At 51.4% G+C, this 14,573-nt stretch overlaps 1 protein-coding gene across 1 annotated transcript; it reads right to left on the bottom strand.

Annotated features, from left to right (window-relative positions):
• Positions 1 to 854: 854 nt before the first annotated feature.
• Positions 855 to 3,374, bottom strand: LOC136451536 (DELLA protein DWARF8-like). Its single transcript, XM_066452262.1, has one exon. The coding sequence runs from the start codon at positions 3,152 to 3,154 to the stop codon at positions 1,265 to 1,267; it is 1,890 nt and encodes a 629-aa protein (XP_066308359.1). The 5' UTR covers positions 3,155 to 3,374; the 3' UTR covers positions 855 to 1,264.
• Between the last annotated feature and the right edge of the window lie 11,199 nt (positions 3,375 to 14,573).

Raw genomic sequence — 14,573 nt, 5'->3', positions numbered from 1 at the left:
CCCACGACTTTAAGATCGGACGAAACTTTTTAATGCGTCTGGCTCCATTCGAAAAAGTGAGCATGGAATATATATGAGATCGATACCGAAGAGACCTCAACAGAGGTAGCAATGTATCGTACAGTACCAGCAGTGCCCTCTCAGGTTGCTACTGCTCCCACCCACCCACCCACCCACCCACCCCCCACCCCACCCCACCCCCACACACACGTCTGCGCCAATCCCAGCACCGCAGGCAGTAAAAGTTCTTGTACCCCAGCTGGCGATTAAACGGCGGTGGTTATGCCGGGTTAAAACGTTAGTACTACAGGGCGCACGCACGCCGCCGTGTACAGGAGTAGCTCCCGTCTTCTCTCTTCTCCTTCTTACAGTAAAACGTTACTGCTCCTGGTCCTTTTGCCTGGGCTTGCTAACCTGGTTGGTTTTCCATTGGTGATTGTTCTTCTTTCTCCTGTCAAAGCTTGGAGGAAGCACATACGCAGTACTGTAGAGCTCTGGTCCTAGTTCTACGGCTCTACGTGACTTCTCTGATTATGTGATACAGGAGATCGATTAATAATAATGCGCACTGATTGCGTAGCAGATAAACAGCCATTCAATATTGCACAGGAACAGTCGTCAGTCTGGCTTGCGATGCAGCTCCCATGTAACGAGATGTTTCCAACATTAGCAAGCGCAGGACGCATCGGCCATGCCTACCTCTACGAGACTGGAGGATTTCTTACAGGATGGGCAAGACCTTATCTATTCTAGTGATGAGATCGTAAATATAAATACGGAATGCAGCATTACGATCATCATCATATAGAGGACGAATAGGGCAAGAATTGTGTACATGATGCAAGAAGCATTCGAACAGATGAACATAGCTAAGTTCAGATTGGATGCACTGTATACAAAATTCTCATTCGAGCTAACGAAATCCGGTTCGTCCTTATTGGATATCAGCGCTTGGAGGAATCACACATAATAATAATAGACATTTAAACATAACAATAGGCTACGGGCTACCATAGTTGGTTGACGGATTGAAGCAACGGGAAGAGAGGGGGATCGGAAACAAGAACGAACACAGGCCGATCCGGTCGGAGTCAAAGTGTCCATCTCATCACGCCGGCGAGAACCGTGGCCCGGTCTCCTAATAACTGCAATTCAGCGTTCATTGACGTCTAGCTTCAACTGTGCCGGTGAGCTCGGGGAGGGTGCGCCATGCCCGTGCCGGGGGACGTGTGCCTTGATCAGCGTCCAAAACCCCACCCCTCGATCACGGAGCGGCGAGGCGCCACGCCGAGGTGGCGATGAGCGGGCGCGTATGCCACCCCAGGGTCAGGCACCCATCCTTCTCCTCCACCTTGTACCCGTCGCCGCCGTTGAAGAGTGCCAGCAGCGTGCTCGCCTGCTTGTAGGCATTGGAGCCCAGGTGCACGGGCTCGAACCCGGAGTCGCCGAGGCGGCTGCGCCACTGACCCAGCGTCTCGTGGCGCTCCGTGCGCTCCGCGCCCTCACATGCCACGACGTTGCAGATCTGCCGGCCCAGGTACACCTCGGACATGACCTGGTCGGTGCCGCCGGCCGCGGGCGGAGAGGCATCGGTGGATTGGCCGGAGCCGGCGCCCTCGAGAGAATCGAACATGGTGGAGTAGTAGTGCAGCGACTCCGTGAAGCGGTCAAGGAATGTGCCGGAGTTGTGGTTGGCCTCCTGCTCGACCACGGTCACGATCCTCGGCCGCACCGCGCGCACCGTGCCCAGGACCTTCTCCAGGGCGCCGGGCTGCGCGAGCAGCCGATGCAGCTCGAACACTGAGTTGACGGCGATCACCTCGGGCTCCTCATCCTTGTCGTCGCCCTCCGGTTGCAGCATGAACGGCTCCAGGTCAGCGAGCGTGGCGGCGACGAGGCCACGGTACTGGAAGTCGACTCGGATGGTGTGCGCGAACTGGGCAAGTTTCCAACCCACCTGCTGCAAGGCGTCGGTCTCGTCGTGCTGCGGTGGGCCGACGCCGGTGAGTCGGAACGATGGGGGCCCGCCAGGGCGGAGGGCGAGGGCCTGGAGAAGAGCCGGCCACTGCAACCCATGCTTGATGCCGAAGTCGACGACGTGGACGCGGCGGCAGCCGGCGAAAGCCTCGAGGATGGCCTGGTTCGCGGTGAAGTGGGCGAACTTGAGGTAGGGGCAGGACTCGTAGAAGTGCGCGTGTAGGAAGTCGGCGACGGCGGCATCGAGGAGGGAGCTGTCCGGCGTCGGGCGGAAGCGATACACGCGGCGAGCAAGCGCCTCGCCGAAGTAGGCGGCCACCTTGCGCATGGCACCGCCCTGCGACGAGGCCAGCATGGGGATCTGCTTCACCAGCGCGTCCGCCGCAGAGAAGTTCTCCTGCTGCACGGCCTCCGCGCACGCCAGCAGCGCGTGCACGAGCCGGATCCCAGCCTCCTGCGTGTCCATCACCACCACCGGCACCGCGGGCCCGTTGGCCGCCGCGGACGCTTGCGTCGCGGGTGGGGCAGCTTCGACCACGGGGCTCCTAGTGCGACCGCCATCCATGGATGACGACGAGGAAGAGGAAGACGACGTGCTGCCGCCGCCAGTCCGCATCCGCTTGGGCTCCCGTGTCGAGTCCGTGGACGACGGGTCGGCCGACGCCACCACCGGCGAGGGGATCGGCTTCAGGGCGTAGGTGCTGCTGGACGAGTCGACGGCGGGCGGGAGATCAAAGTAGCCAGCACCGGCGGCGGCGACGGCGGCGCCACTTGTGACGGTGGACGAGGTGGACGCGAGCCTCGGGGCCGGCGGCGTCGCGGGCGGGAGCGGCGGCGGGGGCGCGTTGAGCTCGGACAGCATGCTCTCGACCCAGGACGACAGGTCGGAGGGATTGTAGTGCACGGTGTCCGTGGCGAGGTGGGAGATGAAGCCGTCATCAGCGGTAGCGCCGGCGCCGCCAACGCCGCCCATCCCCATGGCCATCTCGAGCTGCTCCAGCTTCTGTGCGACGTCGGCCATATCCGACGAACGCACCTTGTACCCGAGCGCGGCCAGCATCTCGTCCATCTCCTCCTCCTCCTGCTCCCCTGCCCCCATCGCCGCCACCATCATCTTGTCCTTGGAGGAGCCCATGTCGCCGCCGCTCCTGCCGGCGTCTTGGTACTCGCGCTTCATGATCTCCGAGCTACAGGCCTAGCTAGCCAGCTAATAATTACTTGCGCGCCTCGGTTTCGGTTCTGTGATAGCTTGGGATTTGGATCCAGGGTTGGGAAGTGGGAGTGCGGAAGGAAAGGGGATGGGGAGGGGGAGGGAAGCGGCTGGGGCGAGAGGAGACGGGGGAAGCGAGCAGGGGAAATAGTTGTAGTAGCAGCAGCGGCAGGCGAAGACGGCCGCGAAGGCATCAGCCATCAGGTGATCAGAGAGGAAGGCATCTATCTATAGTCTCTCGCTGCAGGTGGGGCCCTGGCAGGTCCCTCCTCCAATGCGCGCACAGCGTTGGATGGACGGACGGATTCGTCGCGCCCGTCCTTTTGACCAGACAAACTTCACCATCCAGTTAGAAATCCTCCGCTCACCACCCTAAACATCGCCACAAATTAAAAAGAGGGCGATGAGAAGTGGGGAGCTGCGTCCACGGCTCGCTTCTCCATCTTGCAAGCCAATGGCGAGCTGAACTTTGTAGCTCGTGGAACTAAACTCTGTAGTTCAGCCTGCGGCTAGAGAAATGCCGCGAGTGGGGAAGGCGCCTTGGAGGCTTGCTCAGTTCGTTTGGGCTAGGTTGGCTTATAAGTCCTACTTTTTTTAGTCAATAAATAATATTTTTTCTCACATCAAATTAGCCAACGGTACTTTTAGTCACGGCTTATCAGTCAAACAAGCCCAAACGAACATGGCGTTGAATCAGGCAAAATTCCCCAAATATCGACCATCGACGTAATTATTTAAAAGGATGCAGCCTACCCTTTTCTAGCAAAAAAAAAAAAAAAAAACAGTACTCTTTCCCTGCCTTCTGTAATTAGATTCATCTAGGAGTATGCATTCTGTCACAGTCAGAATTCATACATCTTTGTGAACGTGAATCCATTAAAGGTTAAAATACTAATTAAGCTTTGAAACCAAAAATAGTTATTTTGTGGAAAGGATCTAAATTTTGGGGGAAAAACACAGATCATCCAAGCTTATTGATAGGACCCTTTGCAAAGTAAGAATTCCTAAGTTTTGTCTAACATTCTTGTCCTGGTTCAGTTGAATGTCGCTCATGTAGTTTGTAAATCGGTCAAAGCTAGGTCTAGATCGAACCGAGGGTTTTCACGTTACATTGTGGGCTCAATAGAGCTACATCCAGACATTAAATTTTTTTAATGTGCCCTTATAAAAAAATTTAATGTGCTAGAGAGGATCAAAATTTAATGTTTGGTAGAGCTCCGACTAGCTTTGTTTGTGGCTCCTCCATGCACTATTGCAAGGAGGCATTTTTATCTATCATCTTAAAACAAATTAGGAGCATATAAAATCAATATTTTTTGCTTCATTGGTTCCAGCTCTTCTACGTAGGGTAGCAAGGAGCTAGAGCCATGCCAAACGAGACATAGTAGAAGCATTTAGAAAGGGCAAAACTCAAAGAGAATAGCATGAAGCCTTGGAAAAAATGATAGCAGAATAAGTCCAAGAACTAGTAATTAGAGCAAAGGACCTTGCCATGACATTTTGGCTGGGAGCCTTATTTGGGACTTTTCCTACCTGCAAAGGAATTTTCAAAGGTACTATGTATAAGACTTTAGACAATTGTACTATACAGAACATCATTCAGTATAAAGCCAGATAAGTTGTTTATGCATCTTAATACACACAGTTGATGACTAACATTGCATTCCTTATAAATTCAAATTTAATGTAACTTATGCTTCATTTTTTAATGATCTGGTGCAACCAGTTATACATATGGTTATGGACAGTACTGATTAATTACAAGCGACCAATATTCTGTGTTACTGTTGTTATTTTGAAACACATTGTCTTTAGTCTTAGATTGATTTTACTAAAGGTGTATGGAAAGACTTCAATGATCGTGAAACACGTATAGTCAAACAGCTAGCTAGTGTATTAAAACTAGTTAGGTGACCCATGCAAATATTATGGATAGCTAGATTTTTTCACTATAATATTTGAAATTTTCTAACTTTAAATTACTTTTTTGATAATAGTTTTGTTTCTTTCTTTATTTGTATTGGTTCTTTCTACATGCGCTCCATTGCATCTATCCGCATAAACTCCAGGTAGCTATCACCGATAATATCTTGGCTTATGCCTATTATTGTCTCTCTCTCTCTCTCTCTCTCTCTCTCTCTCTCTCTCTCTCTCTCATCTTACTTTTCTTCCCACTCCAATCACATGGATGAGCAAATTTCTGTTGATGCCAAATTAAGGTAGTCTTTCAATTTCACTTTGGTGAGCTTCAGTTTTCAATAAAATCACACCCAAGTCACCTAGAAATTGTTTAATTCCTTGGCCCTCTTATAAATATAAACTTCAGATTATCGTGTACTACATTCGATTGCATATTCATAGTTACCTTTTTGCCGCAAAACATAACCAGATCCATCCACAATGTTGGACATGTTGATATGGCAAAGCATAGAGCGCCGAAGGTGGAGAAGAGGGGTGGGGGTGCGGCATGTTTCAAAGTTTTTTCTTGGTGTGCCAAGACATTAGTGATTTCCTTGGATAGCTCATATGCATCAGTGCAATACTTCTCATAGACGTCCTCTGTGTTTTTTTATTTTGTTTTTTATTACCTTTGCAAAATTTTAGTTATGCCATTAAATGAATTGTATACTACTATCACTTTTTATACATGTGTTTGCATGCATTGTAGTCTTTATTTATCTTTTATTCTTATAATTCTTGATAGAATAAACTATTACAATTTTCATATATAAAGTCAATATTGTAGTTTCTAGTTATAAAGAGTGAAAGAAATACATTTTTTCAACTTTTCTTATTAATACAATGACACACATTAACTATTTTATTTATATATTTTTTTGAACATATGAAAACCAAATTAATTTTGTGTACAACATTTATTTTTAAATGTAGCTACTTAATATTTATATTTTATGTAAATTTTTTTGGTATCTTTCTATATGATTTATTTGGAGTTCAAGCTATTAACTCTTCATATTTTTATTCAATTTTCTTTACTGGTTGTGTTTTACATGAACTTTTTATTTATATATTTTTCTGGTCTAATTTGTAATTTCACATTTATTGTTTACTAATTATATTATTCATAGACCCCCACCATATGATTTAGAACTATGATATCTTTGATTGTAAGTATAACTAAATATGTTTAAGTTTTTTTTCTCTTTTTGCTATGTTCATCATCGTCATTCCGAACTTTGCATAGCCGCTACCCCAATGATCGGAACACACTCTTTGTTTCCCATTCCATCCTTATTTGCTCATGATTGTATTTCTTTTTGTTTCTAATAATGTTGTTTATTTCATTTTTGCATGATAATTTCCTTTTTTTAGATTGGCTAGGTAATTTCTTTTGTTTGTTAGTAGGACTTTCTTTCAGTATTATAATTGGATTATGACATTTCACTTTGTTGAGATGTGAAACATGATGTTGTGTTTGTTATGGGCTCCTTGGTTTAATATAGATCGTTATTCATAATAAAATTCAATGGTGTATAATCTTTCTCTATTTAAGTAATCTCTTAATTTCTGCTCTCCTGACAAACGTGAGGGCTTCTTTTAACATTGTTGTATATATATAACCAACTATGTGATCTGTGTTAAATAGCATGTGTAGTTAGTTTTTATTGTATACATGAAACATTTTTAAATGTTTATTTGTTTGATTGTAATTGTTCTCTCCTGATGTCCCGCCAAATACATCTATTTGCACCAACTCCATACATCATCGACCAAATAATTGGCTTAAAGACTCCTTATACTTTTTATTCCACTCCTTTGGGGTGGCTGCACGATTTCTACCGAAGGGAGATCTAGATATCCTTCAGTTTTGTTTTAAGCTCGATAGAATTATTGTCTAAGTCTCTCTTGGAAATTTAAAACTTAAATAATCTTGTACATTTGTCAAAGACTAGTTGCCTGTTTTGCTCTAAAACATTTTTGGGTTCATCATCATAATATTGCTAATGTTTGTTGGAGCCACTCTTGCCTCAAGCAGTAGTAGCCAGCCCATCATTACACCAACAGTTGGCCTAAGCATTCCAAACTAAACCATGGAACCATCACGGACACTAGCGAGTTAGCCTCCTACTTACTATGACACTCTACCTCATTACCGTGATCCATGCTATGACCATATACTGTATTTGTTTTCACTTGTGTCCATACTTTTGGCCAACCTTCCCGAATTATAAAGAACTAAACTAAAACACGTGCCTTTTCGTCTAAAAAAGACAGTGGTTGCTGTAGATATTTGACGCAGGCCACAGGGAGGCAAACATGGCTGCTTGGTACAAAAGGCATCCGGTCATGGGCAAATCGTTGGACCCAGCCTCCCACTTATTTTTGTTTAAATATTCCGTGGCATCCATTGTTTCAGCGTGCTAATCCAATCACAGGCGCGCTGAGCTGCCGTGGGCCACGGACGGTCGCCGGCGAGCCCCCACGCGCTTTGCGATCCGCGCAACGGATCCGGTTTCGCCGGCCCCGTCCTCGACGAGCCACAGGTTCACGAGGCCGGACGGCGGAGGCCCCCAAGCCCCAATCCTCATCGCGACACGAACGCGAGCGAGGCCGCTGCTGCCACGTGCCAGGCAGCGCCATGTGCTGCTCCCTGGGAGATCACTGTGAAGCCCGAGTGTTTGTGGACCAGAGCTGCTGCCGCGCGGGCCTCCTCTGGGGCCGGCTGGGATCGGTCCACCGTGCACCGCGTTCGCGCGGGAATTTTTACCGTATCGCCGTATCGTACGACTCGCAAACAGGGGTGGCAAGGAAAGGCTCAGGTCAGAGATGAGGTGGTGCGTGCGCCTTGGCCTTGTTGCCTCGTGCCGTTGTGCACGACTGTACGGGAGGACGCAGAATCGCTACGCCTACACGTTTTGGTGCGGAGGACAGGTGCACTGGAGCAGAGCACGCTGTGAATGTGCATGCCTCGGTTCACGGCTTTGAGATGCATGCAAGCGGCCGGCCTCCGGATCTGCCTTTTGGAGATAAATCAAGCCGTACTAGATTAATGGAGTGTGACTGTGTGAGGTTCTTGTGCACCAATAGTATAAACTTTCTTCTGGTTGTTGAGGTATTTCTTTCGGGAAAAAAAAGAATCATGTACATGATTTGGGTAGTCACGCCACCAAAACAGTGAGCTAGTGTATTTGGAAATCTCATTGACTCTTTTTTCTATTTTATTCACTACAACAACCTCGTTAAGCTATTTAAGGTGAGCTAGTGCCGGTTTTCTTTTTGCCTCTCTTTATTAGACTACTAGATTACTGGGAATGAAACATTAGAAACCCTGATCCTTGCTACACCAATGAAGCCGAGAGGCTTACACGCGTGACGCGTCCCTCTTTAGCAACCGCGAGCGAGCTTATCGCTAGCTAGGCATAACTAAGCTCTCGACGACATTGTTTATATGGTTCTCCAACACATCCATTCGTCAGCACATCGCCTTAGATATAAGGCAAGCTGTTTCGTGTCTGTACTTTGGGCTAATCAATCGTGTTAGCGTAGGGTACCAATAACACGTATCTGATCTGAGAGCTCCCCCAGCTGCTGCTACCTTCTCAATCATCATTTAGAACATCATCAACTACTCGTAATCAAGTTTAGAGGGAAATAAAAACTCGTCGTTGTTCAAGAGGCAGGTGTAAGAAGCGCAGTGCACGTAGCGTAGCACTCGGAGTCCCAACTCCCGTGCAGGATGAGGATGGGCGGGCCCCGCTTTTCCCCGACCGGCCGTACGGGCACACCAGGCACGGGGGGCCGGCCCTTCCTGCCATCGGGGCCCCGCGCCACCACTGGTCCAGCGCGCGCACGTTTCCGTCGCGCTTGCGCCGCGGTCCGCCGGGGCCGCCCGTCGCCGTGTAGCGGTCACGGGCGTGGTGTGCGTTCGTTGCCCTCGTGCCGTTGCGCTGCGCTGTGCTGGACATGGACCCGACGTGACGGGACTCTATTACGCTGTTTTGGCCCCGAGCCACGTGGGCGCGGCCCGCGGCTCCGTGTCCGGTGTCTCCCCTGCCGTCCCGTCCGTCCGTGGCGGGCGCGGTGGTGGACTCGTGGATGGGGGCGTGTGTAGTGTGTGTATTGGCGGTCCCTCCAGCCAGCGTGGGTGGGAACTGGGAACGTGGAGTGGGGGCGGGGCGGAGCGGGGCTGCAAGGAAAGAAGATGATTCGCCGTGACGGTAGTCGTCGCAACGGTTTGGAGCGCCTGGCGTCGCAAGCAGGACGGCGAGGCCGATGCTGACGGCGGATGACGTGCTCAGAGCACACGAGGTTTATACTGGTTTAGGTAGAAAATCCCTACGTCTAGTTCGTCGTTGCTGCTCGTGTTACTAGCACTGAAAGTTTGTAGTAGGGGTTACAAACAAATGAGAGAGGAAACTGATTCCAAGTCTCTGGTGTGTGCTCGTAAGGCGTGTTATGGCATGTATTTTGATGTCTACAACCATGTAGAGTGGTGAACCGCCGTCTCTCCTCTTGGGCGTCCTGCTTGCCCTTTTATAGACAAAGGGGAAGAGCAGGTTACACAGAGAGAAAGAGGGAGAAGAGCCAAGGAGAGGAAGGCTTCCAGGACCACCGGGCCTTTCTGCTCCTTTATGTGGGTCCTGTTGACACTGTAGATGGTGACAGGGACGGCTCCACGCCGGGTGCCTATTCGACGCTGATGTCACACCTCGGCGTTGTCAGCGGGTCGTGACATCCCATTCTGTCCCGGTGGGCGACGCGGCGAACCAGCGTGCTGGTCAGCGACCATACAGGGAGTAGACAGCATAGTGACCACGCGTCTGTCACTGTTGGTGATGTGAGTTCCCTGGAGTGACATGTTGTGGGCACGTGTCATGTTGAGATGTGCCCGTTCCCTATACGATGCTAGAAGTTTGACCTTGGGTTGTGTCAGTGCAGAAAGTGACCAACACATAAATATTTATAGTTTTGTCGTACGTTGTGATCGGAGGTGGCCTAGCACTCAATGACACAGGGTTTATACTGGTTCAGACAACGTGCCCTATGTTTAGTTTGAGTCGGTCGGTGACTTTATTCCTGAGCCTAGGTGCTCGAAGTCTGCAGTGGGGTTACAAACGAGAAGGAGAAAGATGGAGTGCACGAGAGGTCCGGTCGGAAGGGCCAAGAGCGACAGGAGCTCCGCTATAAGCTAAGTGTTCAAGCTTGTACTTGAGGTCCGAACTTGGCGGTTCTTTGGTTGTGAGCTAGTGAACTTGATCGATCTAATGAATCTAAAGGGACTAAGCTTGAATCAACTTGTATATATTGGGAGAGAGCGCATCCTCTTTTATAGATGAAGGGGATGGCATTATAAGTGAGAGGGAGAGAGTACGAATGCTTCTAAGTCTTGTTGCCCATGCCGATAGGTATAGGATGATGGTAGGCGCCCACAACACTGTTGATGTCACTGTAGAATGTCAGATGCATGTGGGAGGTTACGTTGTCTTGTTCGGGTATGGCAGATGTCGGTATCTGCTATGTGAGGGGTTTTCACCATGTTCACTCGGTACGGTAATTCCGGCGCCCACAACACTGTTGATGTCCAGAGGCATGTGGGGGGAACCTTACCGTATGGGAGTCAATGGCGCCCACAATACTGTGGGGAAAATGTCGACGCCTACAACACTGTGTGTCAGGAAGGTTGTAGAGTACTATTCCTACAGGCATACAGGGTATGGTCCCTGGTATCGTGGTTTGATTTGTGCGCCCTGCCTTGCTTTCTCCGTTTGTTCCCTGGTCCTTTCCAAGCGGACGTCTCTGGTCGGTTGGTCCTAGTCGGCTCTGGTTGCGTCAGTCGGAGAAGAGCGGTGAGCAGGGCTTCTAGAACCCCGGTCAGAGACATAGGGTCGGAGTCGGAAGTAGTCCTTGGGCCAGGCCTTCTGATCGGAGAGGCTGTCGGAGGCGACTGAAGTCCAAAGTGAGCGCTCCAATCAAAGAGGTGACTCAACCAGACCTTCCGATCGGTGACTGGACCGCCCTTCTGGCCTGTTGTTTTAGACTCTTGGGCCAAGCCTGGGCGTGGAAGCCAGTCTATGAGGGACCCTGGGTTTACGAACCCGATAGGTGCCCCCGAGCCCCCGGGTGATTCGGGCAGAATCATCCGGGGGATTTTTGTCTTGACGGCGGGTGCGCGCGAGCGCACCCACGGGTGTAGCCCTCGAGCCCCCGTGCGGTTCGGGCAGAACCGTCTGGGGGGTTTTTCGTGTTGTCAGCGGGGAGGTTTTCATTTCATCGGCGGGTGCACGCGAGCGCACCCGCGGGTGTAGCCCCCAAGCCCCCGGGTGGTTCGAGCAGAACCGTCTGGGGGGTGTTTGGTAGCGGGCGTGTGTGCGTGTTTTTTTTTCAGTCGAGGCAGATTTATCAACCAAGGCATCGTTGCGCAGCCGTGGTGTTTAGCCGCTTTAGAGATTGGATGAGATGGAGCTTGCGGATCCTGGCGTCGATGCGTGCTGTGGGATTGGGTGAGGCAGTTAGTATAGTTAGTTTGGGATCGGGCGAGCCGGAGCTCGTAGATCCTGATGGGGTGAGATCAAGGTCGCAGATCTAGGTTGTTTTTGGAGTGCAGTCAGAACATAGCCGGATGGGGTGAGATCGGGGTCGTAGACCTAGGTGTTTTGGAGCGCAATCGGAGCGTAGCCGGATGGAGCGAGATTGGGGTCACAGACCTAGGTGTTTGGAGCATAGTCGGAAGGGGCGAGTTCAGGGTCATAGAGCTAGGCTTTTGTGTCTTGAGCCCCCGAGCCTTGTTGGGCCTTAGTAGGGGTCAGTGTGAGTTGTGTACGTTACCCCATCCTCGGTTCCTCACAACCAGAGGGGCTGAGTTTTGTCGCTTGTCCCGATCGCTCGGGCTCGAGTGACGTGCTCGGTGATTTCGCTAACGGGTATGATCGAGTGGAATATGGGTCCATCGTTCATGATGGGGTCAGCATAGCCCTCTTGTGACATTTCACTGCTCCTTTACCTGCAACCCAGTAGATGTCTGGGTCATTCTGGAGACCGACCCGGGTGGCCTAACAGCCTCCCCTCGATGGAGATTCTATGGGCTTAGTAAGAGGTTTAGGATCGAATAAGAAGGTTGAGATGACCCTGTCTGCCAGACTGGGCGAGGGCCGCACGGGGCACATCTACATTTTCTCCCCTAGCTCTGTTGGCTGCTCATGTCGAATGAGGCAACCACCGCTTCGTGACGCAACACGGAGCGTTGTGATGCATTTCGCTGCACGTGCGATGCTTAGTTCCCAAGCCCCCAGGCGGTTCAGGGCCCAAATCGTCCGGTAGGTATGGGCGTATGGAATGAATGCGCGTATGGATGTATGAAATGATTTATAAAGAAATAGAGGGGCTTGGTAGTTTTTACCTTGATGACTTGAGTGATGGGGTTTTGGAGAGCTTCAGTCGAAAATGTCCTACCGGGACCCGTGCTCATCATTCGTGATGGAGTCGGCATGGCCTACATGGTGCGTCACTTTGCTTCCTACCTGTCTCTTGGTGTGTTTTTCTGAGTCGTTCGATCGACTTAGGAAGCCCGATGGTTTCTCCTGGTGGAGATCTCATTTTGGGTTTTTCCAGGTCTGGCCTGGGGAAGCGGAGAGCCACCCGTGTGCGGTGGCGCTTTGGTTCTTATGCCCAGCGTGCGGTAGTGGTTGGTTGCGCGGTAGTGGTGGGCCATGCCCAGGCCACGTCCCGTCTGATCAGGAGCTGTTCCATCAGGCATGGCACGTCTCATCGGTCAGGGCACGTCTCATCAGCCAGGGCGCGTCTCATCTACATTGAATGGGAAAGAGTTTTTCACTCCGCCGTTTCGCCTTCCCCGATCGACGCGCCCTTCGCTAACTGTTGTTCCTTTTTCCTTAAGTAGGAGAAGGGAGAAGGTTTAGGATCGAATAAGAAGGTTGAGATCACCCCATTCTTTTGCTTCTTGCCGTGAGCGTTCCTGAGAGCCGTGGTGGTTTCTAGAAAAGAAAGGGGAGAGAGCGAGGGAGAAGAGAAAAACTCACCAATCCTTTTTGCGATCCCGGAGCAAAATGTCGGACTGGAGGTCGTCCACCATGAGGGAGTCAGTGTTGAAGGCCTTTGTTGCGAAGGGGTTCCTACCGCCAAAGGAGGTGGCACACTGGAGGGCTCCCAGGAGGGAGGACTTCCCGCAACCTCGATCTGGTGAGGTGGTGTCCTTTCTCACCTTCCATGAGCGCGGGTTAGGGTACCCCACGCACTGGTTCCTGCGTGGGCTCCTCAATGAGTAGGGTCTAGAGCTACATCACCTTAATCCAATGGGGGTGCTGCACATCGCCGGCTTCGTCACCATCTACGAGGCTTTCCTCGGGATGGAGCCGCACACGGATTTCTTCCGACGGCTGTTCTCTAGGAGAGCCTTGACGATGGGGAATCCGGCCGAGATTGCGCCGGTGGGGGGTTTTGCCCTGTAGAGGAAACCGAGTGTGGGAGGCTTGTATCCCACGTACCTCCCCTGTGACTCCAATCGGGGGTGGCCTAGGGAGTGGTTTTACATCAGGAATCCGGTGGAGGCACCGTTCCCGACGTTCACCGGTGAGAGGCCGGAGAAGTAGGAAAGTTGGTCATGGGGTTGCGCCCGTATGGAGAGGAAGAAGGTGGAGGTCATCGAGGAGGAGCTCTGGAAGCTTGTGCGGCACGGTCTTGATGGGATGCGGGTGTTCCACACCCTCTACCGCCGCCGGGTTACGCCATTGGCGGAGAGGACGTGACCGATGTGGATGTATAGCGGCCCGTTAGACCTGGACTGCGCATCGCCAGAGTATCTGCTGGACGATGAGGTCTGGAGTCGCCTTGGTCGGGTGCTGCAGCTGAAGCCCAAAGAGAGGGTCGAAAGGAAGCCCGCGCATTTCAACTCCGCGACCGTGTCCAGACTGGTATGCTCCATTCTCTTTAGTCCGTACTTCTTCCTCTGCTTTTCCTATTTTTTGATTTGGAGCCACACGTTCCGTAGGGCCTTGGAGTTTACAAGTCCCGGCCGCACCTTCCCAAGGGTCCTGAGGGCATGGCCCGGTAGGCCGCCCAGATGGAGGCGATAGATGCTGAGAAGAAGAAGAGAACCAAGAAGGTTTGACGGAAGCAAGAGAAGGAGCAGGAGGTTGCCCCGCGTGTGAAGGTCGGGGAACGCAGGAGCGACGTTGAGTCAGAGCTCGCGTTAGAGGATCCCACGGATGTGGACGACATGATTTTCTTCGAGGAGGAGGAAAGTCAGGAGGTCATTGTGACCTCGGCAGAGCGTCGCGCCCCTGCGGCGATGTTCGCTGGTGTTGAGCTGGAGGCCACGCGGTGCGCGGTGGTTCCCGTAGGCAAAGCACACGCGGTCACCGCGCCCTTTGGCGGCATCGCCGGTCCCATCGCCGCCTATGGCGGACAT

This window comes from Miscanthus floridulus, chromosome 1 (assembly GCF_019320115.1).
Source record: "Miscanthus floridulus cultivar M001 chromosome 1, ASM1932011v1, whole genome shotgun sequence".
In the NCBI taxonomy this organism is placed as follows: domain Eukaryota; kingdom Viridiplantae; phylum Streptophyta; class Magnoliopsida; order Poales; family Poaceae; genus Miscanthus; species Miscanthus floridulus.
This window is presented reverse-complemented; position numbering and strand designations above follow the sequence as displayed.